The 16995-nt window shown below is 44.0% G+C and overlaps 1 protein-coding gene across 1 annotated transcript in view; it reads right to left on the bottom strand.

The window, feature by feature from the left end:
* SPTBN5 (spectrin beta, non-erythrocytic 5) overlaps window positions 1–16995 on the bottom strand; it is a 157470-nt gene that overhangs the window by 106961 nt on the left and 33514 nt on the right. Inside the window, exons 16-22 of the mRNA XM_090033359.1 lie at window positions 15939–16226; window positions 14262–14505; window positions 13180–13319; window positions 9609–9708; window positions 8163–8333; window positions 7576–7740; window positions 6512–6738 (exon numbers count right to left, since the gene is read on the bottom strand). Coding sequence (XP_089889485.1) covers window positions 6512–6738; window positions 7576–7740; window positions 8163–8333; window positions 9609–9708; window positions 13180–13319; window positions 14262–14505; window positions 15939–16226 — 1335 coding nt within the window. The remainder of the gene's footprint in view (window positions 1–6511; window positions 6739–7575; window positions 7741–8162; window positions 8334–9608; window positions 9709–13179; window positions 13320–14261; window positions 14506–15938; window positions 16227–16995) is intronic.

The following is a 16995-nucleotide window of genomic DNA, read 5'->3' as shown; positions in this document are numbered from 1 at the left end:
GGGGCCCCTGCAGGACACGATGGGCAACTTAGTCATCACGCCAGATGACAAAGCTAACATATTTAACGATTTCTTTGCCTCTGTCTTCCTAAGTAGGGACCAGTTCAGCCACCTCCCTGCTGGGCCCCCCTCGGGCCCCGAGAGAGACACGCCTGGGCCAAGGGTTAGCGAGGAGTTAGTTAGGGTACTTCTGGAGAGGCTGGACGTGTTCAAGTCCGCTGGTCCGGACGATCTTCACCCTAGGGTTCTACAGGAACTGGCTGAGGTCATTGCGGGACCCCTGGCACGGCTCTATGAGCACTCGTGGTGCTCTGGCGAGGTGCCGGAGGACTGGAAGAGGGCCAATGTGGTCCCTATCTTCAAAAAGGGAAAAAAAGAGGACCCGGGAAATTACAGGCCAGTTAGTCTGACCTCAATCCCGGGTAAGCTCTTTGAAAAAATTCTCCTGGCACACATCCAGGAGGGCCTTGCGGGGGAATGCATGCTCAGGGGCAACCAACATGGGTTCATCAGTGGCAGGTCTTGTCAGACCAACCTGGTGGCCTTTTACGATCAGGTCACCAAATCATTAGACGCAGGGGTTGCTGTGGATGTAGTCTTTTTGGACTTCCGGAAGGCTTTCGACACTGTCTCTCACCCTGTCCTCATCAAAAAGCTGGGAGACTGTGGTGTCGATGCCCACATGGTTAAATGGGTCGCCAACTGGTTGGAGGGCCGCACCCAGAGGGTGGTAGTGGATGGGTTCTTCTCGACCTGGAAGGATGTGGGCAGTGGGGTTCCGCAGGGCTCGGTTCTCGGGCCTGCACTGTTCAACATCTTCATCAGTGACTTGGATGAGGAGGTAGAAAGCACCCTGTTCAAGTTTGCTGATGACACTAAGATGTGGGGGGATGTGGGTGCACTAGAAGGGTGCAATAGGCTACAAACTGACCTTGACAGGTTGCAACGGTGGGCGGATGAGAATAGGATGGGGTTTAACACTGATAAGTGCAAGGTGTTGCACATGGGGAGGAAGAACCGGCACCACACTTACAGGTTGGGGAACTCCCCTCTTGCCAGCACGGAGACGGAAAAGGATCTTGGAGTCGTCATTGACTCCACGATGAACATGGGCCGGCAGTGTGGGGAGGCAGTCAAGAAGGCCAATCGTACCCTGTCATGCATCCACAGATGCATCTCGAGCAGGTCCAGGGAGGTGATCCTCCCCCTCTATGCGGCACTGGTCAGGCCGCAGCTGGAGTACTGCGTCCAGTTCTGGGCGCCACACTTCAAGAGGGACGTGGACAATATGGAAAGAGTCCAGAGGAGGGCCACTCGTATGATCAGGGGTCAGCAGGGCAGGCCTTATGAGGATAGGCTACGGGACCTGAACCTGTTTAGCCTCCACAAGAGAAGGTTAAGGGGGGACCTTGTGGCCTGCTACAAACTGGTCAGGGGGGATCAGCAGGTATTGGGGGAGTCCCTGTTCCCCCGTGCGCTGCCAGGAGTGACCAGGAATAACGGTCACAAACTGGCGGAGGGTAAGTTTAGATTAGATATTAGGAGGCGCTACTTCACAGTCAGGGCGGCTAGGGCCTGGAACCAGCTTCCAGGGGAAGTGGTGCAGGCTCCTAGCCTGGGGATTTTTAAAAGGAAGTTAGATGAGCACCTTGCCGGGGTCATCTGACCCCGGTGCTCTTTCCTGCTAAGGCAGGGGGTCGGACTAGATGATCTACCTAGGTCCCTTCCGACTCTAGCTACTATGAAACTATGAAACTATAGGCCTGTGCGAATAGGCAACTATTCAATTCGGAGTCGGCCGATTCAGATTCGTCTGATTTGATTTGGAGATCCATATTGCTTTTCTGATTCGATTTGGCCAAATTGATTTGGAAAAGATTCAGAGGAGATTCGGTGATTCGGCCATAGGGTATAATGGGGAATCAATGAAATATCGCTGAGTGGTTGCTGGTTACCCTTAAGGTGGCACCAGTCGCCCATGATTATTATGCCTACCTCATTGTTACTCATTGTTATTTCTCCCAGAATTAACCAAACAGATCATCCAGATACTGGCTGAGTAGTATGGACTCCTTCACACTGAAGTAAAAGATATCTGGGCTCCAGAAGCCAGATCTAGTAGAACACTGTGAAGAGAGCTGCTCCACGGTACAGGCCCAAGGGATTTGGAATTCATGCAACTAAGCTGCCTACTACTGTCTGGGCCCAGATTTTTCTAGAGTCTCAGAATTGCTGGATGACAAAATATGAATCTTGCTTGGCTCTTGGGTTTTAGGACTAGAGTCTGTTCCTTAAGGAGGAACATAATGTGAGGCAAGTTCCTCAATGTAGTTGCTTACTGGAGCACACAACATGGTGCTGCTCTCAAAGGGCACCCACCCTGCAGGACCTGGGAATCCTTGTCTCTAGCACACATCCGGGATGCATGCCAGTTTGTACAGCAAGATTCTAAATAACTTCAAAAAAAAATATTGCTTCCTGCATGGAGGTCTAGGGAGGGAGGCAATAGCTCCAGCCATGACTGGACCACGGGGATAGAGGGCTATACCCTATACAGGAGGGATCGTGTTGACAAAAGGGGCGGGGGTGTAGCTCTCTACGTGAAGGAAAGCTACATGTCCCTGCAAGCTGATGTTGGCGACCGGCATGGACAGCTAGAGACCCTCTGGGTAAAAATTCGTGGGGAATTCGGCACAGGGGACACAACGGTGGGAGTTTACTACAGACCTCCCACTCAAAGTCCCGAGCTTGACCAGGAGTTCGCCCAGGAACTGACTGAGGCCGCTTGCTCCAGGACCTTGGTTGTCATAGGTGACTTCAATTACCCGGACATCTCGTGGGAAGATCACTCAGCTAAATCTGAGCGGGTGCAAAGCTTTCTCTCGTGCATGGATGACCTCTACCTGACTCAAGAAGTCTATGGGCCAACGAGAGGCAAAGTGCTGCTTGACCTGGTACTGGCTATGGGGGACGACCTAATCGGCGACCTAGTGACTGATGGGAAGTTGGGTGACAGCGACCACGAGCTGATCACCTTCACCATCCGCCGTAAAGCTGGCAAGTCAGTCAGCAACACAGAAGTCCTTGACTTTAGAAAAGCCGACTTTGACAAGCTCAAGAGGCTAGTCGATCAGGCCCTCAGGGACCATGACCCCAGGGAGATGGGAGTTCAAGAAGAGTGGTTGCTTCTCAAGGAAGCGATCCTCAGTGTACAAGCTAAATCTATTCCAACACGGAGGAAAGGCAACAAGAAGGCACAGCAGCCCCCCTGGCTCTCCAGAGACCTAGCGGACCTACTGTGGCTAAAAAGGAAAGCCTACAAAGGATGGAGGACGGGATTCACCTCCAAGGAGGATTACTCTGCACTGGTCCGGTCCTGCAGGGACCAAGCCAGGAAAGCCAAGGCTGCAACTGAACTCCAACTAGCTTCAGGCATCAAGGACAACAAAAAGTCCTTTTTCAGATATGTGGGGAGCCGGAGGAAAAGCAAGGGCAATGTTGGACCCCTGCTAAACCAGATGGGGCAACTGACAACTGACGCCCAGGAAAAAGCCAACCTATTAAATAGGTACTTTGCGTCAGTCTTTCATCAGTCACACGGGATGCCCATGCCTGCTATGGGACAGGGAAATCTGGGTGAGGGGAATCCCCTACCCTCCATCAATGCTGACCTCGTGAAGGAACACCTTGAGAAGCTGGATACCTTCAAGTCAGCTGGCCCTGACAACCTGCACCCCAGGATACTCAAGGAGCTGGCGAGCGTCATAGCCCAGCCCCTGGCACAGATCTTTGAAAACTCCTGGCGCTCTGGTGTAGTGCCCGAAGACTGGAAGAAGGCCAATGTGGTGCCGATCTTCAAGAAAGGGAGGAGAGTGGATCCGGCTAACTACAGGCCCATTAGCCTGACTTCTATCCTGGGGAAGATCTTAGAAAAGTTTATTAAGGAGGCCACCCTTGATGGACTGGCCCAGGCTAACATTCTAAGGGATAGCCAGCACGGGTTTGTTGTGGGTAGGTCTTGTTTGACCAATCTCATTTCCTTCTATGACCAGGTGACCTATCACCTGGACAAGGGAGAAGAGATTGATGTCATATATCTTGACTTCAAAAAAGCTTTTGATCTGGTATCCCATGATCACCTCTTGGCCATACTGCCCAGTTGTGGCCTTGGCTCCACCACGATCCGCTGGCTGGGAAATTGGCTTCGTGGTCGGACCCAGAGGGTTGTGATTGATGGCAGTCACTCATCATGGTGCTCTGTGACCAGTGGGGTCCCTCAAGGCTCTGTCCTGGGACCCATACTGTTCAACATCTTCATTAACGATGTGGACATTGGAGTCAGGAGTGGACTGGCCAAGTTCACCGATGACACCAAACTTTGGGGCAAAGCATCCACGCCAGAAGATTGGCGGGTGATCCAGGCTGACCTGGACAAGCTCAGGAAATGGGCAGACGAGAACCTGATGGTGTTTAACACCGAAAAATGCAAGGTTCTCCACCTTGGGAGGAAAAACCTGCAGCACCCTTATAGGCTCGGCAGTGCTACGTTGGTTAGCACTACAGAAGAAAAAGACTTGGGGGTCATCATTGACCACAAGATGAACATGAGCCTCCAATGCGATGCTGCGGCTACTAAAGCGACCAAAATGCTGGCGTGCATCCATAGATGCTTCTCGAGTAAATCCCGGGACGTCATTCTCCCCTTGTACTCAGCCTTGGTGAGGCTGCAGCTGGAGTACTGCATCCAGTTTTGGGCTCCACAATTCAAAAAGGATGTGGAGAAGCTTGAGAGAGTCCAGAGGAGAGCCACGCGCATGATCAGAGGTCAGGAAAACAGATCTTACGATGACAGGCTGAGAGCCATGGGACTCTTTAGCCTGGAAAAGCGCAGGCTCAGGGGTGATCTGATGGCCACCTATAAGTTTATCAGGGGTGACCACCAGGATCTGGGAGAATGTCTGTTCACCAGAGCGCCCCAAGGGATGACGAGGTCGAACGGTCACAAACTCCTGCAAGACTGTTTCAGGCTGAACATAAGGAAGAATTTCTTTACTGTCTGAGCCCCCAAGGTCTGGAACAGTCTGCCAGCGGAGGTGGTTCAAGCACCTACATTGAACACCTTCAAGAGTGAATTGGATGCTTATCTTGCTGGGATCCAATGACCCCAGCTGACTTCCTGCCCTATGGGCAGGGGGCTGGACTCGATGATCTCCCGAGGTCCCTTCCAGCTCTAATGTCTATGAAATCTATGAAAGCTGAAGGCAAATCCAATGTGACTTGGTATAGATCAGTGCCACTGTCTGAGTCACAGTCAGTACAAAAAGGTGCTATGAGAATGGGAACATTTTCACGGGACGCCTTGACCCAAATAACCCGAATATACACGACTTGCCTGCTGAAGCATGTTAATCCTCAGGACAACCAGAGAATGCAAATTAGGCCTGTGGAAATAGGCAACTATTCAATTTGGATTTGGCCAATTTGATTCAGAAAAGATTTAGAGCCCATTTGGAGAGATTTGGGGATCTGGCCATAGGGTATATGGGGAATCAATGAAATATCTATAACTTTGTTGTTTTTGGGCCTATTTAGATGAAACGTACAGGAGTGGTAGCCTCTGGTGGGGGCATGAAGTGTGCCATGTTTCAAGGTGATAGATGGGTGTCTGGGAAACTGCACCTCAAGCTGCTGACAAGCAAAACTCATGTCATTTGTGTGTTAAGCCACAGTGAGGTGAAAACTGCCGGGGTGGTAGCTCTTGCTGAGACCACAAAGCCTGTCACGTTTCAAGGAGATAGGTGCAGGGGTTTCTGGGAAACTGCACTTCAAACTGCTGACAAGCAAAACTCATGACATAGGTGATGCTGTGTGTGTGTTAAGGCACAGCAGGGTGAAGTCAGTATGATACTATCACTATAACAAACAAGGAAGTAGGCGTAGGAATTGGGAGTATAAGTATCACTCTTTCCATGTACTCACTACCTGGCTATCTAAGCCTGCAAAGAGAGTAAATGAGGATCTGCATTTTGAAACTCTAGTTGTGTTCAGTTGATTTATTGGGAAAAATATGACTTTTACTTTTCATGACTGGTAGATTCAAGTCAGTCTTTGTTCATAAGCCAAGAGACTGTTAATGATCTAAAGCTAGTACCTACTAAATGCTGAATCACCACACAGTTTAGCAAGAGGTTTGGCGGAATCTGCAGGGAACCAGAGAGTATAACAGCAGTAGAGTTACCACCCAGAATTGGTGGTTCACTAGCAGAGTTTGAAGAAAGGTAGCAGGCAGCTGTTTAGGCCAGATGGATTAGCACAACTATGGAAAAAGCTGGTGAGAGAAGCAGAGCCTGTCTGCTAAGTCTAGTTAATGGAGAGATGTTTTTTTCTATTGTTTATGATAGAGAGTGGACAATCAAAAACCTAAAGGTTTGTTTCTAACTCTGCCACTAACTTACTAATGCATTTTTGGAGGAATGGGAGGTGAGGAGAGAATAGAGAATGCCTTCTTTACCTTTGCAGATATTTCTGTGTCTCATCTAGAATCCTCTGGGAGTCAAAGTGATTAGTTGCCATTTTCTTTGCATGGGACACAATAGAGTTCATTTTCTCAGCCAGCTCATTTGTTTCATTTTCCAGCTGAGTGTGCTGCTTGAGGAGATTACGGCTGGAGCGCAAATCATGGCCTGTCTCTGCATCTTGAAGAACCTTTTCAATCTTTTCTATCTTCTCTTTGGAGTCCTACAAGAAAAGGGTCCACTTCATGCTAGTTCATACATTGAATCTGGGACCTTTTTTCTTCACCTCCATATACTTTCTCCCCACAAGAATGTTCTCTGTGCTTTGCAGATCTTTTTGTAGTAGATCAAAGGTAGGTGGCTAACCCAAAGACATCTTTCTGGGATGTTTTGATTTATACTATTTGTCATAACAATTTTTTTCCCAGCCAGTCAACAGACTTTCTAAAAACAGGCTTTTAGATATATTTTACATTCCATTATATTTAATATCTTAAAACTCAGTAGGTGTGTCTACACATGTGCTTTAATGTGCAGTAGACTATTTCACTGAGCATTAAAACACCATGTAAAAAGCTGTGACATTATGTTAATGAACAGTAGAATAGTCTACTGTGCATTAAACAATACTGAAAAAGTGTGCAAATGCACTATTGCCTAATGCACATTGAGTATCTCACATTAGAGGTACTAATTTAATGTGCATTAGAAAAAGGGCATTAATGTACATGTAGACACACGCACTGAGTCACAACTTTAGCGACCCCAAAACAGCAATCCTTTGTAATGACAGCAATAGTGCACAACTTCACAGAACAATGCTTCTCTTGTAAAACTGGACTACATGCCCAGAGTCCTTGGTAGACTGAGGTCTTATAAAAAAATCTTCTGAGGCACTGATTCTTTACCTCAGAAAAATCTAAAGAAGTCTTCCTCAGGATGGCAAACCTGGGGTACTATATTTTCTGATTTTTGTGATAAGCTTTTTATGACAACTTGATAATCTGGAGATCCTAGAACTGTACCAGTCCCTCTCCACTGAAACGTATAACCTACTGACCTTGAGCAGTTCCATGAGCTGTTCTTGCTGTCCAGCTTGCCTTAGCTTGTCTCCTCGTTCTGTCATCCTGTTGTACAATTTCTCCCACTTCTTCTTCAGTTCGGATATGTTGGCCTGGATGGAATCTGCAGCATAATGTCCATCTCTAATAAGTTGATTTCCAGTCTGCGGAGACAAAGCAAACAATGCAAAATGTCTCAAAAACAATGCTAATTCAGGTACTAATTTTGGTTCTGGTATTTATGGATGTTTGTTTCCAAGGAATGCCAAACATCATCAAGATTTCTCCTGCTTCAGATTCATCATGCTACAGAACAATGATGGTGGAATGATTCATGTTGCTGAACTTGATCAGGAATGACAGCTATTCCAGAAAATAACCAAAATCCACACATGTCCCCATCACACCATTATCTGCTAGCCTAAAATGTATCAATCAATTTGCAATTAAATAGAGTTCCCAACCTTTATTTATCCAGTGGCACCCTATACATACTCTTGACTGAATCAGGGGCTTTCAGATACCACAGAGGCTCTCAAGCATGAGCCAGGAAGGTGACTGTACATAATAGTTAAACAACCCTCACCTTCAGAAGCTCTGCAAAGTGTTCTTTGTGGGCCATCATTTCTTTCTCTGCTGCCTCATGCCACTTCAGTTTACGCAGAATATTTGTTGGGTCACGATACGACTCATCTGATGCAGTCTTGTATTTCTCTTCCATCCATATTAAGAGCTCAGCAACATCATGGTTGAACTCCTTCCAGGAGAAAATGGGATAAACTTATTTGACTCCTGACTGCATGCAGACTCCAGGATACCAGTTTGCTCTGGGGGTTCCAGGAATCTCCCATAAAGTATTGGGTTCTTACTTCGTTTGAGAATTGGAAAGTCTGGTATATTTTACCATTAAAGACCTTGAATTGAGGGATTAATATCTTGAATTTCTGACAAGTTTTCACAGCTTCAGAATAATATCTTTGTTATATTGTAAAAGGAGAATTTTCTACTCCACTGCCCTCAGGAGTCAACAAAAGTAAAAAAAAAGATAAATTACAAGGAGCTGACTACTGTTATATCTATGTACGTGAATGGTGAAAGCCTTAATTATACTCTGAATATCTTGTTGCACATAGACAAAATAGTTAGTTGCAATATAATATGATGCTTCTTAATTATAAGTAACATATGTCTTGAAGCAATTTTCACTTGAGGAACCTTATAGACAATGAAAAGAAACCTCTGTAGGGTTTCATCAATTCTCTAGGACCATTCCATGTGAAAATTATTTCATGTCTGGAGAGGAAATGCAAAATTGTGCATACACAAAAAGACAACTAGATTAATACTCTTGTGTAGAATCAAATCCTATTAAGCAAACTTTATCTTTGCATGTATAGTAAAATAATAATTTAATGACATTGTGGAAATAATAGAAAATGGGCCCATTCTTTGCTCACAGAAATGGCACCAATTTTAGTACAATGTGAAGCTATTTACTTCAATGGAGCACTCATAATTAACACTAGAATGACAGTAAATTCAGGCCCAATGTTTTAGGGCCTGAATGTGGGCCACTTTCATCCCCCCATCAGGAATCTGAAAGCAGAGCCTTCCTCTCATCAGTTCTGAAGGAACAGCATCTTCACTTGTTCTCTACAAGGACCCTAACCTAGTCTGTGCAACACATGGGCTAAGGACCAAGGTACCATTAACAAGGTTACTACCTTTTGGTCAAAATGTCCAAGTTAATTTTCATTAAATATGTCCATTTTTCCACTGATTTGCCTCATTTGTATTTCACTGTGATCTACTAGTTACTGTTTTGTAACTTGATCCACTTATTCTATAATGAGTTCTTACATATTTACCATTCATTGCCAATACTTAATCATCCTACAGATAAGGTCAAGACTTTCTATTTTCTGCCCAAAGGTAAAGTGGGCTGTTTAGCATTGCTCAGATCACAGAGACGGTAAAATTATTAAAAATTCATGGGATTTTCTGGTTGGTCTTGGAACGCCAGACATTTTACCTGCAGCTGAAGAGAAGCCAGTAGCTTTTGTTTCCTCTGGTCACTGCTTTGTTTCAGCCACTTCCATTTTTCCTGGAAAGTGGTTATTTTCTCTTGGATCCTGCAAAGAAAAGCATAACCTTAAATAATTTTGAATCCTCTAACTTGAATGATAACAGGGCAATAGAACTGATAACCATGGGGTCAGTCTTCATTGCTAGTCATGATAACTTTGGGCTAAATTTGTATTAGAATACCACTACCAAGTGCTAGGTCCTGTGCAGACATGCATGATAATACATTCCCTGCCTTGAAAAGTTCCTCTTTAGCTCACTTGTATCCTTGGAAATACCTTATTTGAAACAACATAACAAGAGATGGGTTCAAGGTTTGTGAAACTTATAAGCAATAGTTTTTGTAGGGTTCATACCAGTAACTTGAGCTTAGAAACCATTTTCCTTTAGTTTAAGCCTTTGGAGTGATCTTCCATGGTGGAAACTGACAGTTTTATTGAAGTCAAGGGAAACTATGACATTGATTTACACCATCTGGAGATCTAACTCAGAGTTGTTTGTAGTAGCATAACTAGGGGTGGCCAAGTGTGGCACCATCCCTGCACGCTGACTTAGAACGGGCACCAGAAAGGCAGCCACAAGTAGCCAGTGCTACCTCAGTACCAGCTTCATACCACACAAGCAGCCACCAGGATGTGGGGACATTGCACTATGACAGCAGTTGCTGGTGGTGGGGATACCCTGCAGTAATGGCACAAGTCACGTTCTTTAAGTCTCCAGGGTAGGCAAGGCACCTCCTCTCTCCCTGTCATCTGTCTGGCATCTCTGCCAAGGGTACAACCCTTGCTAATTATGCCTCTGGTTGTTTTCCCTAAAAGTGAACCGATTTATGGGCAAACAAATATGGTGCTGGGAGTGGAGGGGGAGGGGAGTCCATCTAAATGACAGGTTATGTTATGAATTAATAATACAAGAACATCAGCATATGCTCAGCTGGCGCAAGCATGTACTCCACTATGTAAACCGGTATAAGCACTACCTCTTTTTTAATTAGAATTTCCCTTTCACTCTTCATCCTTTTCTCCCTAGGGTTTCTCTGTATTCAGTCTTTAAAACTTTGTTTCTTTCTTTACTCTATATTTGATTTTAATTCTCTCAGCTCTGGCCCTGCACTTGTCTCCCACTTTTTCCTAAAGTAGGATACTGTCCAATATCATGTAAGCATAAGCTAATACAAGCATGGTGACAAACACCTCCTTCACCACTGAAAACTAGATTTATGATCCTGTGCATCATTTGGCTATCTGATATGTCAATTCATTTTGGGACATTACCAAATGCTCCTCATACTTATTTTTCATATGTATAACTGAACCTTTGCAATGTATGTCAGACACATATGCACATGCAAGCTGAGTTCAGTGAAAGTGCCGGAATAAGGGGCAAGCAAGACAAACAGCTACAAGGATAACTGTAGCTTCTCAGTTTACCCCAGGAGTATTACACCATCAGGCACTCATGCTGTCTAAATAAAAATTCTCTCTAATGCAATGGAGCATATGCAAATCGAATTACCACATTCAAAGTGGGACCAAAACTCCTGTAGCATAATGTGCTCAAGTCAGGGGGGCCATATAAGCCCCATCCCAGGATCCTGAAGAAAACAGAACATGTAATTGAAAGACTAATAGTAAAAACTTATTGTAACTGTCACACCTGGGGAGGAATAGGCAAAGTAGTACCCATATTTTAAAAAGAGAAGAAAGGTGATCAAGGCAACTCTGGGCCCTTTAGTCTGACCTCAATACACAGATGCAAAACTTTAAAACACATTTTGACAGAAGGAATAAATAAGACAAAGAATAAATAAAGACATAAATGGAAAAAATGCCGGGAGATTACTGTAGGTAACTAATGCCAAACACCGCTGATATCTCTTTGACAAGATAAAATTATTTTCTAAATAAATGAAATGTGGTAGATCTCTCCAGGTTTCCATAAAGATTATGATATGGTTCGCTTGGTAAATTATTAATTAATTAGAGGTTGGATATGTAATGGTTAAAGGAAGATGCGAGTGGATTCTATTCAAAGGAACAGAATTCATAAAGGATCTTATTTAATATTCATAGCAACCTTGGCACAAAAAGGAGGAGTGTTTAAATTTGATGTCAACACAAAACTATTATGTATTACCAACATAATGGAGGATTATAATATTATGGAGGAAAAATTAGAAGACTTGAGGACTGGAGTAATAAATATGGGGCAAATTTAGTAATACCTGTTGCAAACCCACAGTATTGTGAGGCACTTGTGGAACATCACATATGTTTTATTGAAGTGATTTTACTGTTATGACTTGTGTTATCTCTATGAATAGGTAGCATTAAGCTGTGCTTAGCCTTATCATGATTATGCCAATACAAATTATGGAATTTGATATTAATGTGATTTTTATTTTTTTATATTTTGGCCAGGGCTGTGTAGCAGGGTAATGATTAACTTAAATGTTCCACCTCTATTCATGCTTTAGAGAAGCAATCACTGAGAATTAGTATCTGACAAGGATATGTTTAATGTGCAGTCCAACTGACCCTTGTGGAAGTGGTCTGAGGCACAGGAAGGTCAGAGTCAGCAGCTGTTATCAAACCTGTTGAGCTGAGAAGTAGAAGCTGTTTTCTAGTGCTTAGGATGAAGGTGCAAGGATAAAGTAAAATCATTGTTCCGTATTTTCTTTTGTTGGTCTATTCTAATATATCTGTCTGTATCTCAACATATGGCTACTGATTTTTTAGGATTACTCTTGTTTGTGCAATGCATCTTTTGGTTATTTTGTATAACTTATTGTCATTGATAAGAGTCATTTCAGAGCATTTGACTATACAGGCAGGCCTCTTCTACAGAAGTTGGGATCTCTAATTTCAGAGCACATGATTAGACAAGGGTATGATCCTTCAATCTGGCAAAATCCCATCTGCAAAGAGCTGGAAAGATCTAGGTAACATGGATAAAGCTGAGGCAAAGTGAAGCAGGCTCAGACTGTTCTCAGTGGCCAAGCAGCAGACATCAGAGAGTGGTTTGAGGTTGAAGGTGTGAGCACACCCTAGGAATGTGTCTAAAAGGCACATCTTAATCAATCTGGGTCACGGTATGTCACTGTACTAAATGCAAAGTCACACATTTAGGGAATCTAACAACAAGAATTTCTTCTGTAAGTTAGGAGCTCATCAGCTGAAAACAGTTGGGAAGAAGAAAGATTTGGTGTCCTAAATGATCACAGGAAGGCAGTCAGCAGAATGATGCATGAAATATGCATCTCTGAAATACCAGGCGCTTGTTCTCCATGGTAAGATGCAATATGGAGGGAAATGAGAGAATTTCCATTCTTCCAGCCCACCCAGAACATTACAGCTTGGGGGGTGATTATATTTGGTGTGAATTCTGGCTCAAAAATGATTTTCAGTTTCACCCTAAAATCACATTACAGTTTGTATAAGTTTGTAAAATGACTTCTCTGGAGTCACTGTCTTCCCTACTTCCTCTTTAAACTTCAAGCTGGAAGGGCTCTGACTCACATGGAAGAAGCAAAGTGTCTGCGCTCCACTAGCTTTTTCCCATGATCATTCATTGCTTCTCCCCGTCGTTTCAGTGCTATCAGGAGCTGTTCAAAATTCTCGTGCTGTTTTAGCAGGCTGCGAACAGCATCTATATGGTCCTAGATTGAGGAAATAAAACTAAATTGAGTTTCATTTTTATATTACTGGTACATATTATCTTTATAGCAGTGGAAGAGTTGGCATCATTTTTTTTTTCTGTCCACATCCTTATTCTTTACTTTCTCCCTCATGCAGAAAATACAATGTATATTTTGCCCCTCGCCGATGTTTGTGCTCTGCCTTAGGGGACAAGAAATATGCAAATCCCTGAACTAGCTTAAAAATACCCCAAACTAATGACCATTTGAAACTGGAGGTGGAGGAGCAGGGCTTTTTCACCTTTTAGCCCAATATCTTATGGTTAGGGTGCCACTGCTGTTTCCACATTTTGCATTAAATAGTCATTAGATAAGATGGATAGATAGCAGTGAGAGCAGGGAGCAAAGGTGAGAACAGAGGGCACACTTCTTTCCGGAGTAGTCTCCATATCACTAAAGGACAGAACCAGGGTTATTGTCTTTCTAGTGCCACATATTTTTCCCACTTGGTTTTCAGTGGTCCAGTTTCAATAGGAAGGGCTTATAGGAAGGGTTCAGGATAAGATCTACCCCAGATATTGGTTAGGGCACTCTGTTCTGCAGTAGGATATGTGGGTTCAAATCTCCACTACCCAGGGGGACCCTAAAGTCTGCATTTCTCACTCCCTGGAAAACTGCCCTAATTACTAAGCTGTGGGGCTAAAAAGTAGGAGAATCCTTCTCCTCCTCTTCACTTTCCCAAAAGATGAAGTTGGATCTATATTTATGTGCCCAGCTTCTGAATATTAGTATATGATTGTTACAAAGATGCTGAAATCAGTCTGAACTCAGTTAGAAATACTACATTGTGAGCCAGAGGGCAGAGATGGTGCTTTATTGAGGTTCTGGGAGAATCATTGTTGTCTTTCTGGATAGGGATGGAGAACAGGAGATAGATAGGGCCAGTTCAGGTCTGATACATACCCCAAGTTCATCAACTCGGAGAAAAGCCTCATGACTGGAGAGGGCTGCTCTGAGACGATCTACTTCCCTGTTAAACTTCTGCAGTTCCAAGCCTTCTTCCAGCTTCTGCCGCCGCTGCTCCCACAACTTCTGCAACTCGCTGGTTTCTTTTGCAAGCCTGTCTGTGGACAGGCCCAACTCCTGGGCTCTGCTGCTGGGCTGAGCATTCATTAAATCTTTCCCTAGGCCTTGTAGCTGCACAAACCTATCCAGAATCATGAAAAAGTGAACATGTTACTGTATGAGAAGGATTTTGTTACAGTTTTTTTTTCTTCTAGCAAACCAAAAAGATCAGCTCATTGCATTAAGGTGACTTTCCTCTTCCTATGCTTCCTCATCTCCCTTTGCTTCTGTTAGCCATAGCTTCCCCTTATAAAGTCCCTTTTAATTTTCCAGTCAGGGGATTGCTGATCAGGGGTATACATTTGAGGTGGGTATGAGATGTATCTATTTGGTGTGAGAGCCTTAATGAGGAGGCTGGTAGACAGTAAAATAGGATAGCAAGGCCATCTGTGCACTTATGGATTTACAAAATGAGACCCAGAACTATTAGCTAAGAATATGACATCTTTCTCATAAAAATGAAGGAGAGAGGAGCACTGGGGGTTAGGGACTGGATTGCTTTGGCAGGAAGAGGAGTCAGGGAACTTGAGGAGAAAACACTAGGTCTGTGTGAAGCAGCAAGTATTTGCTTCAGATTCAGATATGGCCAATTTGGATGGACAGTGATTTGATTTGGTGATTCAAATCACTGTCCCGATTTGATTCAGCCGATTTGGATTTGGTGATTTGGCACCGATTCGGAGATTTGGCCATAGACTAGAATGGGGAATCACTAAAATACCTATAACATTTTCCTTTTGTTGTTGTTGTTGTTGTTGTTGTTGAAGATTTGGATGAAACCAGCAGGGATGATAGCCCCTTCTGAGGGCATGAAGTCTGCCAAGTTACAAGGAGATAAGTACAGGGGTTTCTGTGAAAGTGCACCTCAAATTGTTGAAAGTAAAACTCGTATCACTTGTGTGAGTTAAGGCAGAGTGGGATCAATGCAGCAGGGATGGTCACTGGCCAGCTACATTACAGCAGTCTTTCCCCCTCTCAGCCTTTTCCATGTATAAGATCACCCCATCCCCCTCCCTCTTCTCAGTTTGTTTGCTACAAGCCTTTTGAATCTCTCTGAATCGATTCAGAGGCTTCTGATTTGATTTGGACCTTTTAATGGGTCTCCTGATTTGATTCAGATCTGGAGATTTGGCCACCAAATCAGGTCGAATCTCCTCCGAATCGAAACAACTACCGAAGCTTCGCACAGCCCTGGAAACGCACACAACTTTCTTTGTCAAGTGTTAAGGGTGCAGGTAGGAGATGACTATTTTAGTCAGACATCCCCATCCCTAATAAAACAACGGGCTACCACAGATAGTTTCATTTTCTATGGGGCATTTACTTGTACTGAGTGCACAGTCAGTTTTCTGTATATCTAAAGTTCATTTGATTTTATATTCATGTCAAGAAGCACTAAGCCCTGTCTGAATACCAGGCTTCCCAAGAGCTGTTTTCAATGATACTTTATGGTTCCATAATTTTCCAGTTGAAGTACCGCACATATTTTCTTCACTTCTAGTGCAAACTTCCTACCTCTCCTTCTGAGTGTGAATTTCCTTCAGTAGGTCCTGATGCTCCCTCAGCAACTGTTCTGCAGAGGTCACATCCACACCCATCTCCTCATTGCTCAACTTCTCCCTGACACCATCTGCCCAAAGGAGGAGTCTGCGGCTGTCCTGCAGGAAGGCATGTTGTTTTTGTGTTAGCTCCAGGGTGGTCTCCTTCTCCTTATTCTGTAACTTGAGGCTTGCCAGTAGTCTCTCCATGGCCTCCACTTGATCTGTGATAGCCCTGCTCTCTGTCGGGTTGGTATCCTTAATCCTATGCAAAGAAACCAAACATACATTCTTGACTTAGCTTCACAGATATCCTTAGACGCTTGGAGCTTGATCCAACTTTCACTGAAATCAATGGGATTGGGTTGTTACTGATTTTCCCAAAAGAAAAGGTCAGATAGAGCACCTAGTTTTCCTCACAAGCAATAAGCAGAGCAAGCCACAGGGATATGACCATAGAGAGAAACATAAAAAAACATGTGTCTGGTTAAGAGACTTTACAGGCGTTGCTTGTTCCTGTCATTCCTGAGGAGCTAAATCACTTTTTCAATTCTGTCCCCCTTTTTAGGGTCTAGAAAATGAAATTTTAACAGATCATGTGAAGAAATTGGTTACTTTGCTGCAAAGATATAATTATGCAGTGGCAATAATCTGCATAGCCCAGTTTGGCTTTGATGCCCTCTCTCAGCCTCTTCTGACTTCATGGTTGCTTCAAATGACCTATGATTAGTTTAGAACCAAGATGCTCTTTCTGCCAGAACATATAAATAGGTCTATTTCCTGCTTTGAAGCAGCAGCGGTGGTGGTGGTGGTGGTAGACTTTGCAACCCATGCTTCATTTCAAATATCATAATCAATATAGGGTAGATTTGCTACCAAATTGCTCATTTCAATGGCCTACTTTGACCTTCTGGATAGAAGCAGGAAGGGCCTCACAGAATGGGACAGTTTGGATTTTATGGAGGACTGAATTGTGAAAATACAGAACTTTTTTTAATAAAAAGTTTTAAACCAGAATTTAAACATACACAATG

Source organism: Crocodylus siamensis, chromosome 2 (assembly GCF_052110815.1).
Source record: "Crocodylus siamensis isolate JL-2025a chromosome 2, ASM5211081v1, whole genome shotgun sequence".
Lineage (NCBI taxonomy): Eukaryota > Metazoa > Chordata > Crocodylia > Crocodylidae > Crocodylus > Crocodylus siamensis.
The sequence above is the reverse complement of the archived record's forward strand: the minus strand, read 5'-3'. Positions and strand labels throughout refer to the sequence as shown.